This window comes from Muscardinus avellanarius (assembly GCF_963383645.1).
Source record: "Muscardinus avellanarius genome assembly, chromosome: 4".
Taxonomy (NCBI): Eukaryota; Metazoa; Chordata; class Mammalia; order Rodentia; family Gliridae; genus Muscardinus; species Muscardinus avellanarius.
This window is the reverse complement of record NC_137789.1, coordinates 135,839,897-135,857,682: the sequence shown is the minus strand read 5'-3', so window position 1 is coordinate 135,857,682 and position 17,786 is coordinate 135,839,897. Positions and strand designations below refer to the sequence as shown.

General features: G+C 41.2%; 1 protein-coding gene across 1 annotated transcript in view; it reads left to right on the top strand.

The window, feature by feature from the left end:
- NT5C2 (5'-nucleotidase, cytosolic II) overlaps positions 1-17,520 on the top strand; it is a gene marked incomplete at both ends in the record, with an annotated part of 82,380 nt that extends 64,860 nt beyond the window's left edge. Inside the window, 13 exons of the mRNA XM_080694687.1 lie at positions 3,205-3,296; positions 3,440-3,497; positions 4,687-4,780; positions 6,010-6,063; positions 8,253-8,336; positions 10,527-10,568; positions 11,706-11,813; positions 12,075-12,141; positions 14,314-14,484; positions 16,214-16,265; positions 16,369-16,429; positions 16,577-16,753; positions 17,278-17,520. Coding sequence (XP_080550813.1) covers positions 3,205-3,296; positions 3,440-3,497; positions 4,687-4,780; positions 6,010-6,063; positions 8,253-8,336; positions 10,527-10,568; positions 11,706-11,813; positions 12,075-12,141; positions 14,314-14,484; positions 16,214-16,265; positions 16,369-16,429; positions 16,577-16,753; positions 17,278-17,520 — 1,303 coding nt within the window. The remainder of the gene's footprint in view (positions 1-3,204; positions 3,297-3,439; positions 3,498-4,686; positions 4,781-6,009; positions 6,064-8,252; positions 8,337-10,526; positions 10,569-11,705; positions 11,814-12,074; positions 12,142-14,313; positions 14,485-16,213; positions 16,266-16,368; positions 16,430-16,576; positions 16,754-17,277) is intronic.
- Between the last annotated feature and the right edge of the window lie 266 nt (positions 17,521-17,786).

Sequence of the window (17,786 nt, the reverse complement as noted above, 5' to 3'; positions counted from 1 at the left end):
TACTAATAGTCTCACTAACTTGTTGGGGTTGGCTTTGAACCTGCGATCCACCTGTCTCAGCTTCTCAAGTACTGAGATTATAAGTCTACACCACCTCACCCAACTTACTATTAACCTTTTTTTTGGGGGGGGGGTTTGGGGATGGAACCCAGGGGCATTTGACCTCTGAGCTATACCCCCTGCCCTATTTTTTATTCTTTATTTTGAAACAGGGTCTCACTAAGTTGCAGAGGGCCTCACTAAGTAGCTGAGATGTCTGCGAACTGCGATCCTCCAGTCTCAGCCTCCGGAATGCTGGGATGACAAGCGTGCGCCACCACGCCTGGCTACCTTTTTTTTTTTTTTGGTACTGAGGCTGGAACCCAGGGTCCAGGGCGGTCTACCACCAGGCTGTATTGCCAGCCCTGATTTTCTTTTTCATTTGAAAACAGCATCTCACTAAGTTGCTGAGAACCTCGCTGAGCCCCTGAAGCTGACTTGAGCCCTTCTATCCTTCTTTGTCAGCCTTCCAAGCACTGGCATAACAGGAATGCACCACCACGCCCAGCTTGAGTTTTAACTTTTTAAATTTAGTTTCTTTTATTTAGAGTTGCTAATTTCCATAAATTTACTGTGAGGAGTGTGCATTGTTTCCGTCTTCCAGTTTCTCTGAAGTGTTTTTATATTTACAATTTTTAAAATGTCTCTCGAAGTGCTTCATTTCACTCTCAGCCTTCTTACGCACCTCTCACTTTTGTTGTTTTACTAGCTTGTTTTTTCTTTTATATCTGAATATTCTTCATGTCATGGTTCTTAGTTTCATCTCTCTATGATAATTATCTATGCATAGATGATCTAATTTATCTCTCAGGTCTGAACCTCTGTTCCAAATTCGTAATGTATGTTTGTTTGTTTGTTTGTTTGTTTGTTTGTTTTGCGGGTTTGAGGATGGAACCCAGGGGCATTCAACCTCCTAGCTACAGCTCCAGCCCTATTTTTTATTCTTTATTTTGAAACAGGGTCTCAAGTTGCGGAGGGCCCTACTAAGTAGCAGAGGCTGTCTGCGAACCGTGACCTCCTATCTCAGCCTCCCAAATGCTGGGATTACAAGTGTGCGCCACTACCCTTGGCACACCATTATTTTCTTATTTTACCATTATTTTTATTTTTTTATTTTGTTTAATTCTTAACCATTATTTTCTTATCTGTTTATTTTGTTTAGTTGTTTTTTAATGTTGCTATACTGAGGATTGAACTTACGGTTTCATATTTTATTTTATTTTATTTTATTTCTTTGGTGGTACTGGGGTTCCTGGAAGCCCTTCTACCTCTGGGCTCCACTCCCAGGCCTATTTTATATTTTTGAAACAGGGTCTCTTACGCCAGCGTGGCTGGCTTCGAACCTGCGCGATCCTCCTGTCTCCGCCTCCCAAGTGCGGGGATGACAAGCGTGCGCCCCCACGCCCGGCGATGGTTTCCTATTTTTATTAACATTATCGTTCATCTCTCAGAGACATCTTAGCATAAGCACTGTCATCTCTGACTCGTGCCTTTCCTCTACAAGTTCAAGCTGCTGCCTGGTCTTACTCATTTTCTCTTGGCAGGCTCTTGAGTGTACTTGTTCCTTTATTTGCCTTTGATACCTTACTTGAACAGACTCTGGCATTCTTATCTGAATGATTGCATTGGCCACCTTACTGATTTCTTATTATTCTGTATTAGTTAGATGTTGCTGCATAATAAATTACTCAAATACTTAGTGTCTTAAAACAATGACTATTTTATTTAGCTCAAAATTCTGAAAGTTAGCAGAGCAGTTCCAAGATTGCTCAGCTGATGTCTCGGTCAGCTGGTGGGTCAGCTGGCAGCTGACCTAGAATGGCCTTATGCACGTGCCTGCCAGCTGGCAGGCTCTTGGCTCTGCGCCCCATTTCTTCATGTAGCCTTTTGTCTGCACACAAACCATCTCACTGTCATTCACTGTCAGTCTTAGAGTTTCAGATGCAGCATGAGAAGGAAGCCCTAGTGCACAGATGTTTTCCAAGTCTGCTTGGATCCCATTTGCTGCTGTTTTCACCAAGGACAGAAACCCACTCAGCTTCTGAGAGGAGCCATGAGTTGTATCGCAGAGGGACAGGAAAACTTTGTGGTTATTTTGCAATACATCACATTTTCTTACTGCAGTTTATTCTAAAACTGCCACCAATTTAACCTTTTTATAATTTAGTTCCAATGTCTTTAATCCCTCTGCTTAAAAATTGCAAGTTGCATCATCTTGTTCCTGAATGAGGTATATGGAAAAATATAGCATAAGCTACTTCAACCCATCTTTGTAGCTGTATCCCCCCACCCCTTGGTTGCCCTATTAAAATTAGACTAGTTTCGCCGGGCGTGGTGGCGCACGCTTGTAATCCCCGCGCTTGGGAGGCGGAGACAGGAGGATCGCGCAGGTTCGAAGCCAGCCGCGCGCGCTGGCTTAGGAGACCCTGTTTCCAAAAATGAAAATGTAAAAATAGGTATGGGAGTGTAGCCCGGAGGTAGAAGGGCTTCCAGGAACCCCAGTACCACCAAAAAAAAAAAAAAAAAAAAAAAAAATTAGACTAGTTTCTCAACTGGTCCTATTTTTTGTGTGTGTGAGTGTGTGGTATTGGAAATGGAACCCAGGGGCATTCTACCTCCAAGCTACACCCCCAGCCCCATTTTATTTCTTTATTTTGAAAGAGTTTCACTAAGTTACAGATGGCCTATGTAGCTGAGGCTGGCCATGAACCTGTGATCCTCCTGTCTCAGCCTCCCGAGTACTGGGATTACAAGTGCATGCCACCACACCCAGCTCAACTGATGCATTTAAACTTTATGGGTTCGCTCATAGGACAGCACTTCATGAATCCTAGATTTTCCTTTTTTCCTTATATTTACTTCTTTTTGCCTCTTAGGTTAAAATGATTTGCCATTTTCTCATAACACTTTGCAGCTCTCTTGTAGTACTGTAAATTTTCCCCCTTGTTATAATTTTGTGTGTATGTGATTCACCTCTTCTACTGGACTGAGAATTTAAAGGCTAGAACTAAGTTTGTTCATCTTATAGCTACCTGTGTTTAATATTTGGAGCCCTGTCTTGCACACAGCCATGAAAGTATTTGAATTAATTTTTGAAAAATGAGTATTTCTCACAGTTATCATGTTAATTTTGAATGTCAGTTAATTTTAAAATTTCTCTTTCAGGCCAGAAACTAGAGAGCAGTATCCAAATAAATTTATCCAACGAGATGACACTGAAAGATTTTACATTCTGAACACACTATTCAATCTACCAGGTAGCCTGATTCTATGCCTATATATATAGATAGATAGATAGATGCTTTCCCTTCTGTCCATAACAATTTGTCTTTGCGCAGGGAGATAGTAAGTTTGAATTATTTCACTTATAGCTTGTGAATATCTATTCTTCATTTTTCAGAGACCTACCTGTTGGCCTGCCTAGTAGATTTTTTTACTAATTGTCCCAGATATACCAGGTATGTATACTATGGTTTTCTTTTTCTGGTTGATTTTAAAAAATTAATACACAGGGTTTTAGAGAACTGGCCATTGTAGGTCTTTTCTGCTTTTCTAAAGTGAATTTAGTGCTAGTGAGAGATGCCACATTGCCAGCCTGAGAGATGGGACGGCACCAGCAGCTCCATGCAGGCTCTCAGCTCCCCCACGGCCCTCCCCTTGCCAGTGTGCTGCAGCCATGTTTGGAGGGACCACTTCTGATTGGCTTCTCCTGGGAATGAAGACGGCCAGCAGAGGTGCTAATTGTGACAACTGAGTGGGAGGTTTGTGTGATGATTATCTGTCCAAGCAGAATTACACTAAAACCCCCCAACTCATTTCACAGCAGCTACCCAGGAGCCATTCGGGGATGGTAATTTAATTTCATTCCCAGGCCCAGTGAGATTTCCTTGAGGATTAAAACCTGTTTATCTTCCCTGAAGCAAATTTTTGCTCAAGTATTGAATAAGTTATCCTCTCCTTTTAGAGAGAATTATATAGCCATTATTGAAAATGTATCCATGTCCAGCAGAGTTTGCCAACTTTATTATGTTAGGCTCTATCCACTTTAAGATATTAAATTTGATAGAAAGTGGAGTCACACTAAGCTTCAATTGAAAATGGACTGCACCTTTGCATAAAAGCAAGGGTGGAAAGAATCTCAATGACCAACTGTAAGTTTTAAATGTTTCTTCAGCGAGACCCTGTCTATAAAAAGTGATGAAGGGCGTTGGGCATGGTGGCGCATGCTTGTAATCCCCGCGCTTGGGAGTCAGAGACAGGAGGATCACACAGGTTCAAAGCCAGCCACGCTGGCTTAAGAGACGCTGTTTCCAAATAAAATATAAAATAGGTTTTGGAGTGTAGCCCGGAGGTAGAAGGGCTTCCAGGAACCCCCATTCCTGGGGTGAGGAAGGAATTTTGAATTTTGGCCTTTTAGCTTCTATCTAGTCATCTATTGCTTTGTATTTGTTCACAACTATTATATTCTATCGAATACTATGACCATTTCTGTTTGTCAAAATGGATTTTATTAGGGAGTAATTATTTTCCTAATTAACCACAATCTATACCCATATTATATGGAACCTTTGGGTCCCCTGGGAAAATTTGGTATTTATCTTATTTACCCTTTTTTGGGTTCCCTGTCACTTTTCATTTTTTCGGTAGCTGTGAGACAGGATTTAAAGATGGTGACCTCTTCATGTCCTATCGGAGTATGTTCCAGGATGTAAGAGATGCTGTTGACTGGGTTCATTACAAGGTAACTGTGGCCGCTGCTTCACTTGCTGGCTCTCTGGCGTGCATTTACTTTCTAAGTGTAAATGGAGCTAATTTTTTCTTCCATTAAAAAAAAGGGTGTTGTCCCTGAAGGTAGCCCTCTGGGATGCATTTGTTCTTGTCTGACCATCTTTGTGACTGAGGCTCCATTTTTTCTCCCCAAATATTTTCCACTTGACTAATAACATTATCTAGTTAATATTAAATTTATATTTACAGCTGAGTGTGGTGGTGTGTGCTTGTAATCTCAGTACTTGGGAGGCTGAGACAGGATGATTACATGTTTGCACCTAGCCTCAGCAACTTTGTGAGACCCTCTTTTTTTCCCTCCCTCCCTCCCTCCCTTCCTCCCTTCCTTCTGCAGTACTAGGGCTGGAACTCAGGGGCATTCTACCTCTGAGCTACACTCCCAGCCCTATTTTTTATTCTTTATTTTGAAACAGGGTTTCACTAAGTTGCAGAGGGCCTCACTAAGTAGCTGAGGCTGTCTGCAAACTGTGATCTTCCTTTCTCAGCCTCCCAAATGCTGAGATTGTAAGCTTGCGCCATGATGCCCAGCATATGAGACCCTGTTTCAAAATAAATAGGTCTGGAGTTGTGGCTCAGAGATAGAATATCCCTGGGTTCCATCCCCAGTTACACACACACACACACACACACACACACACACACACACACTAAAATGAAAATAAATGTCTTTTGTAGTTAGATTTGCAGCAAATCATACTTGTTCCTTTTTCTGGCCGCCTCTAATTTAACTACTTTTCCATATTAATAAGAATATAGGACATTTATTTGGATTTATAGTAAATATAATTTATTTAGCCAGGTGCAGTGGCGCAAACCTAGGAGGCTGAGCTAGGATTATTGCAAGTTTAAGGCCAGAATGGTAGCTTAGAAAGATCCTATTTCAAAATAAAAAGGACCAAAAGTAAAATACTCTAGTACCAAAAAACAAACAAACTGGCCACCCCAGTACTTGGGAGGCTGAGATAAGAGGGTCACAGGTTTGAAGCCACCTCAGCAACCTAGTGAGACCTGTTTCAAAGTAAAAAAAACCAAAATAGGGTTGAAAGTGTAGCTCAGAGGTAGAATACCTCAGGGTTTAATCCTCAGTACTAACTCCCCTCCCTTAATGATAAACCACAATTTTTCTTATAAACTAAATGTTAGGAACTGATAATCTTAGTCCCTTGTTTTTTGTTCTTCTAGGGATCCCTTAAGGAAAAGACAGTCGAAAATCTTGAGAAGTATGTCGTCAAAGATGTAAGTAATAAAGTGTGTGTGTGGGGGAATCTACATGAGCCAGGAATGGTGGTACATACCTGTAACCCCAGTACTTGGGAGGCGGAGACAGGAGAATTGCAGGTTTGAGTTCCGCCTCAGCAACACAGCCAGACTCTCAGCATCCCAGCAAGACCTTGTTTCAGAACAAAAGATAAAAGGCTGGGGGTGTATCTTGGAGGTAGAATGCCCCTGGGTTCCATCCCTAGTACCACAGAATAGTAAATAATCTACATGATAGCTTATTCTGGCTACTAATGAAACTAATAATAAGCTTATTTTTAATGAATTAGACAAGGGAAAAATAGTTCTTTGTCATAGCATAGTATGTGCCAGGAGTAATTACCAAGAATTTTCAGCCAGAGTATATTTTTCTGTTTCTTGATAGGCTAGAAGACCTATTATTTCACTTGTCCTTTTAGCCCTAATTATAAAAATAGCAGCTAGAGGATTACCATGTGCACATGACCATGTTGTGATTACTTGCATTATACCATCTAATGTTCCATGTAACTGTGGTTTAGGTATTATTGTTAACTCTACTCATAAATGGGAAAAAACTGAGGCATAGAGGGATTTAATATCCAAGATTGCACAGTTATTATTAAAAGCAAGATTCACATTTGAATATAGCCTAGTTCATAAGCACTCCACTAGACCATCTAAAAAATATGCATGTAAGTGGCATTTATTTATTTATTTATTTATTTATTTATTTATTTCAGTACTGGGAGTGGAACCCAGGGGCATTCTACCTCTAAGCTACACCCCCAGCCCTATTTTTTCATTCATTATTTTGAAACAGGGTTTCACTGAGTTGCAAAGGGCCTCACTAAATAGTAGCTGAGGTTGTCCACGAACCGCGATCCTCCCGTCTCAGCATCCTGAATGCTGGGATTACAAGGGTGTGTCACCATGCCCAGCTAAGTGGCTGTTATTTAAACTGCCTTTAACCTAGAGTAGAGAATAGTGAGGAAGGCTTTAAAATACCTTAAAAGATTCATGATTCATGGAAAACAGGTGAGAAAAATTTAAAAATCTATAGTTTACTTAATAGTATTTTAACAATGTTAATTTTTTAGTTTTATTCCGAAGTTAAACATAAGTTGTTACTATTAAGGGAATCTAGCTGAAGAATATATGAGAAGCTGGGCATGGTGACATACATGTTTACCCCCAATACTTGGGAGACTGAGGCAGGAGGATCACAGGTTCAGGACCAGCCTCAGCAACTTCTCAAGACTATCAGCATACTAGTTGAGACCCTGTTTCAAAATAAAAAATGACTTGGAGGTAGCTTTGAGGTAGTATGCCCCTGGGTTCAATCTCCAGTTTCTAAATAAGTAGATAGGAACTTTGTGTTGTTTTTACAACTTCTCTCTAAGTCTAAAATTGTTTAAAAATAAAGAATAAACAACAGATTACCAAAATGAAGTACTTCTTTTTTTTTTTCCTATAGAGTAAAAATACCAGAATACTTTTTAAAAATATTATGGTAAAGATTTCTAGCTTTCAGAATTTCTCCTTCCTTTTTCTGTCCTCAGGAGTTAGAATATCCTTATCCACATGTGGGTGGGTGTGGGTCTTTCTAGATTGTACCTGTACATGTCACTTCATTCTGGAAGGTGCTTTGTAAAACCACAGTGTATAGCTGGCTGTGGTGGTGCACACCTGTAATCCCAGTACTTGGGAGGCTGAGACAGGAGGATCTCAGGTTTGTGGCCAGCTAGAGCAACTTAGACCCTCCACAACTTATCAAGGCCCTGTTTAAGAAAAAAAAAAAAAGTGGAGCCAGGCATTGTGGTGCATGCTTATAATCCCAGTACTTGGGAGGCTGAGACAGGAGGATCACAGGTTCAAGGACAGCCTCAGCAACTTAGTGAGACCCTGTTCTAAATATAAAATAGGTCTGGGAGCATAACTCAGAGGTAGAGACCCCCTAGGTTTCATCCCCAGTAACCACCCCCCCCAAAAAAAAAAGAGCTATGGATGTGGCTCAGAGATAGACCGTCCCTTGGTTCAAGCCCCAGTATCTCCCCCATGTACACACACACGCACAAAGGCTTATTTACCCTTTTTCTGTTTCAGGAAACAAAAATCTTGCATGTGACTATTCCAAAGTATAAATAAAAATGTATTTGTATTTTGTTCATCTTCATATTACATTTTAGGGAAAACTACCTTTGCTTCTGAGCCGGATGAAGGAAGTAGGGAAAGTGTTTCTTGCCACCAACAGTGACTATAAATATACAGATGTAAGTACTTAATTTGTTTGTTTGTTTGTTTGTTTGTTTGTTTGTTTGTTTGTGGTGGTACTGGGGTTCCTGGAAACCCTTCTACCTCCGGGCTACACTCCCAGACCTTTTTTATATTTTTATTTGGAAACAGGGTCTCTTAAGCCAGCGCAGCTGGCTTCGAACCTGCGCGATCCTCCTGTCTCCGTCTCCCAAGCACAGGGATTACAAGCGTGCGCCACCATGCCCGGCAATATTTATGTTTATTTATACAGAGAAATTATTTTGGCCTAACGAACCTTGAAGATAATGAGGAGGATAAAAGTTTAGTAAATGAACGTAGTTTTAAATTATTTGGAAACAGGGTCTCACTAAGTTGCTGAGAGCCTCACTAGTAGCTGAGGCTGGCTTCAAACCTGTGTGATCCTCCTGTCTCAGCCTCCCAAGCGCTGGGATTACAAGTGTGCGTCACCATGCCCGGCTCTAATTTGGGATTTATTTAAAATATTTGTGCTAATTAAAGTGGCTTCTGTGTCTCTTTGGAACATAATTTATATAAACCTGGGAAATCATATCCTTTACTTTTGTATTTCCTTGCTATTGGAAGCCCCATAGTAAAAAGTGGCACAAAGATGTTTTTAATTTTTGCCACCAAAATTTACTAATTCCTAGCTTGGTGTGGTGGCACATACCTGTAATCTCAGTATCTGGGAGGCTAAGACAGGAAGATAGCAGGTTCTAGGACAGCCTCAGCAACATAGCAAGACTCTCAGCAACCTAATGAAACCCTGTTTCAGCCGGGCGTGGTGGCGCACGCTTGTCATCCCCGTGCTTGGGAGGCCGAGACAGGAGGATCGCACAGTTTCGAAGCCAGCCTCAGCTACTTAGTGAGGCTCTCAGCAACTTAGTGAGACCCTCTTTCAAAATAAAATGTAAAATAGGTCTGGGAGTATAGCCCTGAGGTAGAAAGCCCCTGGGTTCCACCCCCAGTACCACCAAGAAAAAAAGAGAGAAACCCTGTTTCAAAACTGAAAATTAAGAGCAAGGGCATGGTGGTAAGGTGCCTGTCATCCCAGTCCCTGGGAAGCTGAGACAGGAGGATTATAGGTTTGAGACCAACCTTAGCAATGTATTGAGACTCTCAACAACCTAGTGAAACCCTGTTTCAAAATAAATAAAAAGAATTGGGGTGTAGCTTAGAGGTAGAATGCCCCTGGGTTCAATCCTCAATAACCACCCCCACCCCCACCCCCTGGTAATAAAAAGAAAAAGAAGGGCTAGAGGTGTCCCTTGGAAGTAGAATGCTTTTGGGTTTAATCTCTAGTACAGGAAATAATCTGCTCCTCTAATTATTTTTCTTTTTTTTTTTCTTTTTTTTTGCGGGTCTGGGGGTGGAACCCAGGGGCATTCAACCTCTGAGCTACACCCCCTGCCCTATTTTTTATTCTTTATTTTGAAACCGGGTCTCACTGAGTTGCAGAGGGCCTCACTAAGTAGCTGAGGCTGTCCGCGAACTGCGATCCTCTGGTCTCAGCCTCCTGAATGCTGGGATTACAAACGTGCACCACCATGCCCGGCTTTAATTATTTTTGTATAAAAGTTGATAAAGTAATATATTACTCTGTTGTCTTATCTTATATGCCCCTTAACTTCCAAGTGTGCTTTCTAGGAGATATGGATAGGGATATATGAAAGAATCTATACAGAAACATCTGAAAGTTTATATCCTCCCTGAGAATGTCAAAGTGTGTGTGTGTGTGTGTGTGTGTGTGTGTGTGTGTGTGTGTGAGATAAAACATTAATTTCTAGTTTCTACTGCCATGATTTAAGAGGAACAAGAATATGGTGACTCCTATATTGAAGGAAGACATGTTTTGTTTTGTTTTGTTTTGTTTTGTTTTGTTTTGTTGCGGGTCTGGGGATGGAACCCAGGGGCATTCTACCTCCAAGCTACACCCCCTGCCCTCTGTCTCACTCACTGAGTTGCAGAGGGCCTCACTAAGTAGCTGAGACTGTCTGTTAACCGCCATCTTCCGGTCTCAGCCTCCCGAATGTTGGTATTACAAGGAAGACATGTTTTCTTAAGAAAAGTTTTTATGTAGGGTATTTTGGGTGTTTTTTTTTTTGTTGTCTTTTTTTTTTTTTTTTTAGTTGTTTTATGTCCTAGTAAAAGTAGTATATATGGACCTTATGTTGCATTTTCTTTTCCAGAAAATTATGACTTACCTGTTTGATTTTCCACATGGCCCTAAGGTACTATAGTAACAACAGATCCTTGTTGTAGTAATAATGAGTGCGTTTAATCATTTGACAATATTTAGGGGGAAGGAGTTGGTTAGAAATACCCAGAAAAGTCAGTCCTAGGTTTTAAGCCTTTTGTCTAATCTTCATTAACATTATAAGAAAACCCAGGAGCTAGTAGAATTTAAAATTACTAGCAATTTGAATATTTGGTAGACAGAAATAAGATATTCATGTGGTATTTAGTAGAACAAGATCAGAATAATTTTATGCCGGAGAAGTTCTATGTAGAATTGTTAAGTTTGTGTGGCAATGAAAGAAATTTTTAAGTTGAGGAATATATTTAACGTAAAATTAAAATGTATATATTTTCAATAGTTTCTAGATTCTGCTATTAAATATTGCTGAGTTTTGTGCCAAGAGAGCAGTTAACTTTGGTATTTAGCAGAGAAGTCTTCACTGGAATACCTATTGCAACTTAGGCATATACTTGTAAAATTTTAGTCCTAGACATTTCTGAATAAAAGTTAACCTTTTAAAATTATTTCCACCCTCCCCCAAGCTTACATTGAGCAGTACCCTTCAGCTTGGCCAGAAAAGGTTAATCCCATGGTTTCATTTTAGGATAAAAATAAATTTAGTGAGCGTTATCTTCTACACCAGTGGTATGATTACTTTGCAGTATGAGCCAAAGACCAGTATAAACCTAGAGATGGCATTCTGAAAATGTAACCAGTCAAGTCTCCTGATCTGTCCCATGTCACTTTACATACTTTAGTTCTACTGCTGATGAGACCTCCCGTAATCTGCCCCTTAGGTATTGACTTGAATCTCTTCTTGGCTCCTTTTCTCCTATTTCAGATTGTGAGCACACTTCCATATATTAAAGTGCTGTGAAGTAAGTTGCTCAAATTTAGTAGTAGACAAAATGGCTTAAAATGTAGAGATTGAGTGTATTTACTATTTATACTTAGCTGCTTCCAAAATGATGTGGCTTATAATTAGGTACAGTGCATTTTTTAAAGTAAAACAGTGAGATCTTCTGGTTCAAATAATTACTTCTAAGGTTCTAATATTTTATTGAGATTAAACATCAGTGCCTTAAGGTAAGGAGTGATGTTTTGGCTTTTGCTGGTTCTCCTTCCCCAGCCTGGGAGCTCACATCGGCCGTGGCAGTCCTATTTTGACCTGATCTTGGTGGATGCACGGAAACCACTCTTCTTTGGAGAAGGCACAGTACTGCGTCAAGTGGATACTGTAAGTTGAGAGGTGATCGGTCTAGTAGTGCATAGTCCGTATGTATTCCCTTCTTCACTCCCACTCTCCCTAAGAAAGCAGGTGTTTTAAACTTGACAGCCATATTTCTCTTTAAATTAGAAGATGTGGTCTTAACTATACTTCACCTTAGCCATTAATTGAAAAGAAAAAGTGCCATTCATTTTGCTTTTGGCCAAGTAGCACTGTAGGTGAACTGTGATTGATGATAAGTACTGCAGAGTCCATATTCTTTTCACACAGAAAACTGGCAAGCTGAAGATTGGTACCTACACAGGCCCCTTGCAGCATGGCATCGTCTACTCAGGAGGTGAGTCACAGAATTCCTTTTATTTAATGTTTTTGCACAGTGAATATTATCTTTGCTGGGACCTTACTGTGAAAACTTCAGTGTTTTCTCAGCATAGTACCACATGTACTTTTTCTATTAGAGGTATCATCTACTGGAGGTAAATAGTCCTCTAACATGATACAAGTTGAGGAGACTGAGCTTCACTTTCATTAAAAGGATCAATTTTGCTGGGCGTGGTGATGCACACTTGTAATCCTAGTACTTGGGAGGCTGAGACAGGAGGATCACAGGTTTGCGGCCGGCCTCAGCTACTTAGTGAGGCCCTTTGTGATTTAGTGAGACCTAGTTTCAAAATAACGAATTAAAAAATAGGGTTGGGGTTGTAGCTTGGGGGTAGGAGGCCCCTGGGTTCAATCTCTAGTACTGCAATAAAGAAAAGAGAAAAAGAAAGCTGTTTGTGGTGGTATATGCTTATACTCCTAGTACTTGGGAGGCTGAGACAGGAGGATCACAGGTTTGCGGCCAGCCTCAGCTACTTAGTGAGGCCCTTTGTGATTTAGTGAGACCTAGTTTCAAAATAACGAATAAAAAAATAGGGTTGGGGTTGTAGCTTGGGGGTAGGAGGCCCCTGGGTACAATCTCTAGTACTGCAATAAAGAAAAGAGAAAAAGAAAGCTGTTTGTGGTGGTATATGCTTATACTTCTAGTACTTGGGAGGCTGAGACAGGAGGATCACAGGTTTGAGGACAACCTCAGTAAGTATAAGTTGAGACTTTCATCAACCTAGTGAGAACCTGCATCAAAATAAAAATAAAACAGGCCGGGCGTGGTGGCGCACACTTGTAATCCCCACGCTTGGGAGGTGGAGACAGAAGGATCGCGCAGGTTCGAAGCCAGCCGCGCTGGCGTAAGAGACCCTGGTTCAAAAATATAAAATAGGGCCAGGCGTGGTGGCACACGCTTGTAATCCCCGCTCTTGGGAGGCTGAGACAGGAGGATTGCACGGGTTTGAAGCCAGCCTCAGCTACTTAGTGAGACCCTGTTTCCAAATTTAAAAAATATTAAAAAAAAAAAGGTCTGGGAGTATAGCCCAGAGGTAGAAGGGTTTCCAGGAACCCCAGTACCACCAAAAAAAAAAAAAAAAAAAAAAACCAAAAACAAAGAAAAAAAACCCCAAAAAACAGGGCTGGGGGTGTAGCTTGGCAATAGAATGCCCCTGGGTTCAATCCCTAGGACCACATACACAAAAAATAAATACAAGGATCAGTTCTCCCACTCCCTTAACCTATTTGAAGTTTTTCCTCAACTTTCTGGAATCATCTGGGGTGCTTTTCCAGGGTGAGCCTATATGGCACAGATACGTATTATGTTAGAGTCAGAACCCAGTTGAAGAAAGCCAGCTTAACGGCAGGCTTGTGATGAAAAATAGTGGGGTCCTTTTGAAGGTTTACTCATCAGAGCTGAGACATGTGATTCTGTTGACTTGGATTTAGTTATCAGAGCTCTGGTCAGCGCAGTGGAGCTAAAGGCCTTGACTTAGAGGCAGTAAATGCGTGGTGGGAGCCAAGCCTGGTGGTGCACACTTGTAACACCAGTACTTAGGAGGCTGAGACCGGAGGACCACAGGGTTAGTGAGGCCCTGTGCTACCAAGTGAGACCCTGTTTCAGAATAAAAAATAAACTAGGGCTGGGGTATAGCTCGGAGGTAGTCTGCCCCTGAGTTCAATCCCCAGCACCCCCCCACAAACACACACACACGATGGGAAAAAGAATGGTGAGTCTTCAGATCTTCATCTCTAAGAAGGGCCTGTCCTGCCGGGCATGGTGGCGCACGCTTGTCATCCCTATGCTTGGGAGGCGGAGACAGGAGGATCGCACGGGTTCGAAGCCAGCCTCAGCTACTTAGTGAGGCTCTCAGCAACTTAGTGAGACCCTGTTTCCAAATAAAATATAAAAAAGGTCTGGGAGTATAGCCCAGAGGTAGAAAGCCTCTGGGTTCCACCCCCAGTACCACAAAAAAAGAAAGAAAGAAAGAAAGAAAGAAAGAAAGAAAGAAAGAAAGAAAGAAAGAAAGAAAGAAAGACAGACAGGCAGGCCTGTCCTTACATAAGTAAACTTAATCACAGTATTTAATGGTTATGGTACTTTTCTGGCTTTAATATAAAGACATTTTTGTTATTATTGTTTCAGGTTCATCTGATACAATCTGTGATCTGTTGGGAGCCAAAGGCAAAGACATTTTGTATATCGGAGATCACATTTTTGGAGACATTTTAAAATCAAAGAAACGACAAGGGTGGCGAACATTCTTGGTGATTCCTGAACTTGCACAGGAATTACATGTCTGGACTGACAAGAGTTGTAAGGGAACATTACTCTTACTTTGTAAATAAGACTAGCTATTTGACATAGATGGTTTATAGGAGATTATCATGTTCAACTTCTTAAATCCTCTCAAAGTTAAGGATCAAATGTTGGTGTCTGAGTTGTAGTAAAATAACAACTAACTTGTGAAGGAGGGCTGCAGTTATCTCTGCAGTCCATATTTCTCCAGACATGCCTAGTAGTCCTAGTTTCTCTGCTAACAGTCCATACCTGTGATTCTGGGGCAGTGACAGCTCCGAATATTAATTACTTCTTTGTATTTATTCTTCTGAGAAGCAGAGAATGAAGTCAGATTGTATTTTGAGTCTAATATGTAGTACATATGCTATACTGAGCTGAGCTTTGGATATCGTTATATAAAGGTATACAAGTTCTCTGTCCAGCCCTACCGAGTATCACCCATGGTATAGTGAAAGTTACTGACTCCAGAAATTCAGCCTGCCTTGAGTGGGAACCCTGCCTTCATTGAAAATCTGCATTACCTTAGGCAAGTTACTGAGGCACCCTCTGCCATATAAAATGGAGAGGATGACAATAGTGCCTATCATAAGTAGGGCAGTATGTATATGAAGAAGATAGACATGACAGCTACTCTCAGTCACTTTTCCTCTTCTGAACCATAAAACACAGAAAATCATTTGAATAACCCTTTCCTTGAGTCTGCTAAAGTTGGTAAAAGAAAATTTGTTACATACAATGGATGCAGTAGGGCATATTTCTTTTGGGAACCCAGATTGAGAAAGACTAAACACATGGGAACATGCATCAGATGTGGCTGTCGCGACTGCTGCTGTCTGTAAGATGTTATGGCTGCGTGTGCGTGTGTGTGTTTTATTAAGGATGGAATCCAGGAGCTAGAGCCCCCCCCCCATTTTATTTTTTATTTTGTAACAGAGTCTCACTAAGTTGAGAGTCTCAGTACTTGCTGAGGCTGTTCTTGAGCCTGCAGTCCTCATGACTCAGCCTCCCAAGTACTAGGATTAGACATGCACCACGGTGCCCAGCTTTTCTGGCTGTTTTTAATTCCCATTTTTAACGTTCATCTATGAAGTTTTAAGTTTAGCTGATTTGACTCTACTGTTTCCGGAACTTTTTTTTTTTTTGGTGGTACTGGGGTTCCTGGAAGCCCTTCTACCTCTGGGCTATACTCCCAGACCTCTGAGCTACACTCCCAGACCTATTTTTTTTATATATATTTTTATTTTGAAACAGGGTCTCTTAAGCCAGCCTGGCTGGCTTCGAACCTGCACAATCCTCCTGTCTCTGCCCCCCAAGCGCGGGGATTACAAGTGTGCACCACCACGCCTGGCTATTTCCGGAACTTGTGACTATGGACAAGTCACTTTGTTCTCAATCCTTCATCTAAAAGTGGGATATCAATACTTTCTTTGCTAACTGCTCATGAGACAAGATAGGAATTGGCATTTTGCCATCTCAGAACAAACAGCTGGAAGGCAGAGTAGTAGTAGTGGTGTTTAGGCAGAAAGACAGTAAGAAAACGATGGTTTCAGCTGCTGCCAGGTTTCAAGCAGGATACCAGTGGGTTTTCCTGAAGGAGAAGGCCATTTATACACTTGCCTATGGCGTGTTAATCCCAGGCTATCTACTTCTTGTCCGTATATGCAACTTTTTAGTTTTAGTGTCAGTTGAACACTGAGTGTTTATTTATGTAAAACATTTTCCTTTCTTTTCCAAACCTAACTAGCACTTTTCGAAGAACTTCAGAGCTTGGATATTTTCTTGGCTGAACTCTACAAGTAAGTTTCCCAATTATGAAAACTTCTTCCCTAAATACTGCCTCTTTGGGACTCACTTAGATAAAAGAATGTTCTTTTTACTGGCTTTTTCTCTTGTTTCCAGGCACCTTGACAGCAGTAGCAATGAGCGTCCAGACATTAGTTCCATTCAGAGACGTATTAAGGTATCAATACAGAATTTGAGAAAAAACTTGGAAAATTAATTGTTTTAAATTATTTTCACTTTTGTTTTCTACAGGGACTGGCATATAGCTGGTGCCTAATATTTGTTGAATGAGCTGAGAATCAATCTCATTCTCGTTCTGCTTTAGAAAGTGACTCATGACATGGACATGTGCTATGGGATGATGGGAAGCCTGTTCCGCAGCGGCTCCCGGCAGACCCTCTTTGCCAGCCAAGTAATGCGTTACGCTGATCTCTATGCAGCCTCCTTCATCAACCTGCTCTATTACCCGTTCAGCTACCTCTTTAGAGCTGCCCATGTCCTGGTGAGTTGTTACTTTTGATGGTTAAAATGCACTGTAAGATAGAGGTCTCGAGCCAGCTTTCTGTGATTGCACAGTAGACAGTTTGAACTTCCTCCTGTGAAAAGCCTATGCACATGTTACATGGTTGCACTGGGGGTCTTTGATAAAGTATGATCAAGATAAAACCTTACAGCAAATAGACAAGTTGCGGCATGTACATGTATGTTTATATCATTTTGAACATCATGATATATAATTACAATGCACTAATAAAAGTATGGGAAAAAAGCTTATGTAATATAACCTTATGAAGTCTAAGTTATATTGAGTAGGAAAGACTTTCCTCTTGTTAGTAATAACTGAAAGAAATGGGATTTTTCATTGGCTTTGTTCTAATACTCACCTGTTGGGACTGGCTGTGAAGTAGAAGATAGAAGTCTCCATCCTCTGTCTTCCTCAGCGTCAGTCTGTTGGAGAGGTGGATTAGGATGTAGGAAGCAGCGCTTTGGTCCTGCCTATGTTCTGAGCCTCTGGCTTTGTTCTAGATGCCTCATGAGTCAACAGTGGAGCACACACATGTAGATATCAATGAGATGGAGTCCCCCCTTGCCACGCGGAACCGCACATCAGTGGATTTCAAGGACACCGACTACAAACGGCACCAGCTGACAAGGTCGATTAGTGAGATTAAACCCCCCAACCTCTTCCCACTGGCCCCCCAGGAAATTACACACTGCCATGATGAAGATGATGATGAAGAGGAGGAAGAGGAGGAGGAGGAAGAATAAAAAGGAAAATTAAGCCCCTGAACACCCATTAAGAAGTTCTGGCAGGACTCACAGGAGCAAAGGCTGGCCTTGTGGAGTTCTACTGGAAAGGGTGGGGTGCTCCAACAAAGCTACATTTGGAAAGTTTCTGAAGACCTTAAAATATTCTAATCATAGAGAGATACTTGTTTTAGTTGTGTGTATCTGTATTCTTTGCAGATGACTCAGAATTGTAATGGAGTCTATATTGGAAGAAAGTAGGCCTCCAGTCAGGCTGAACTGCATGC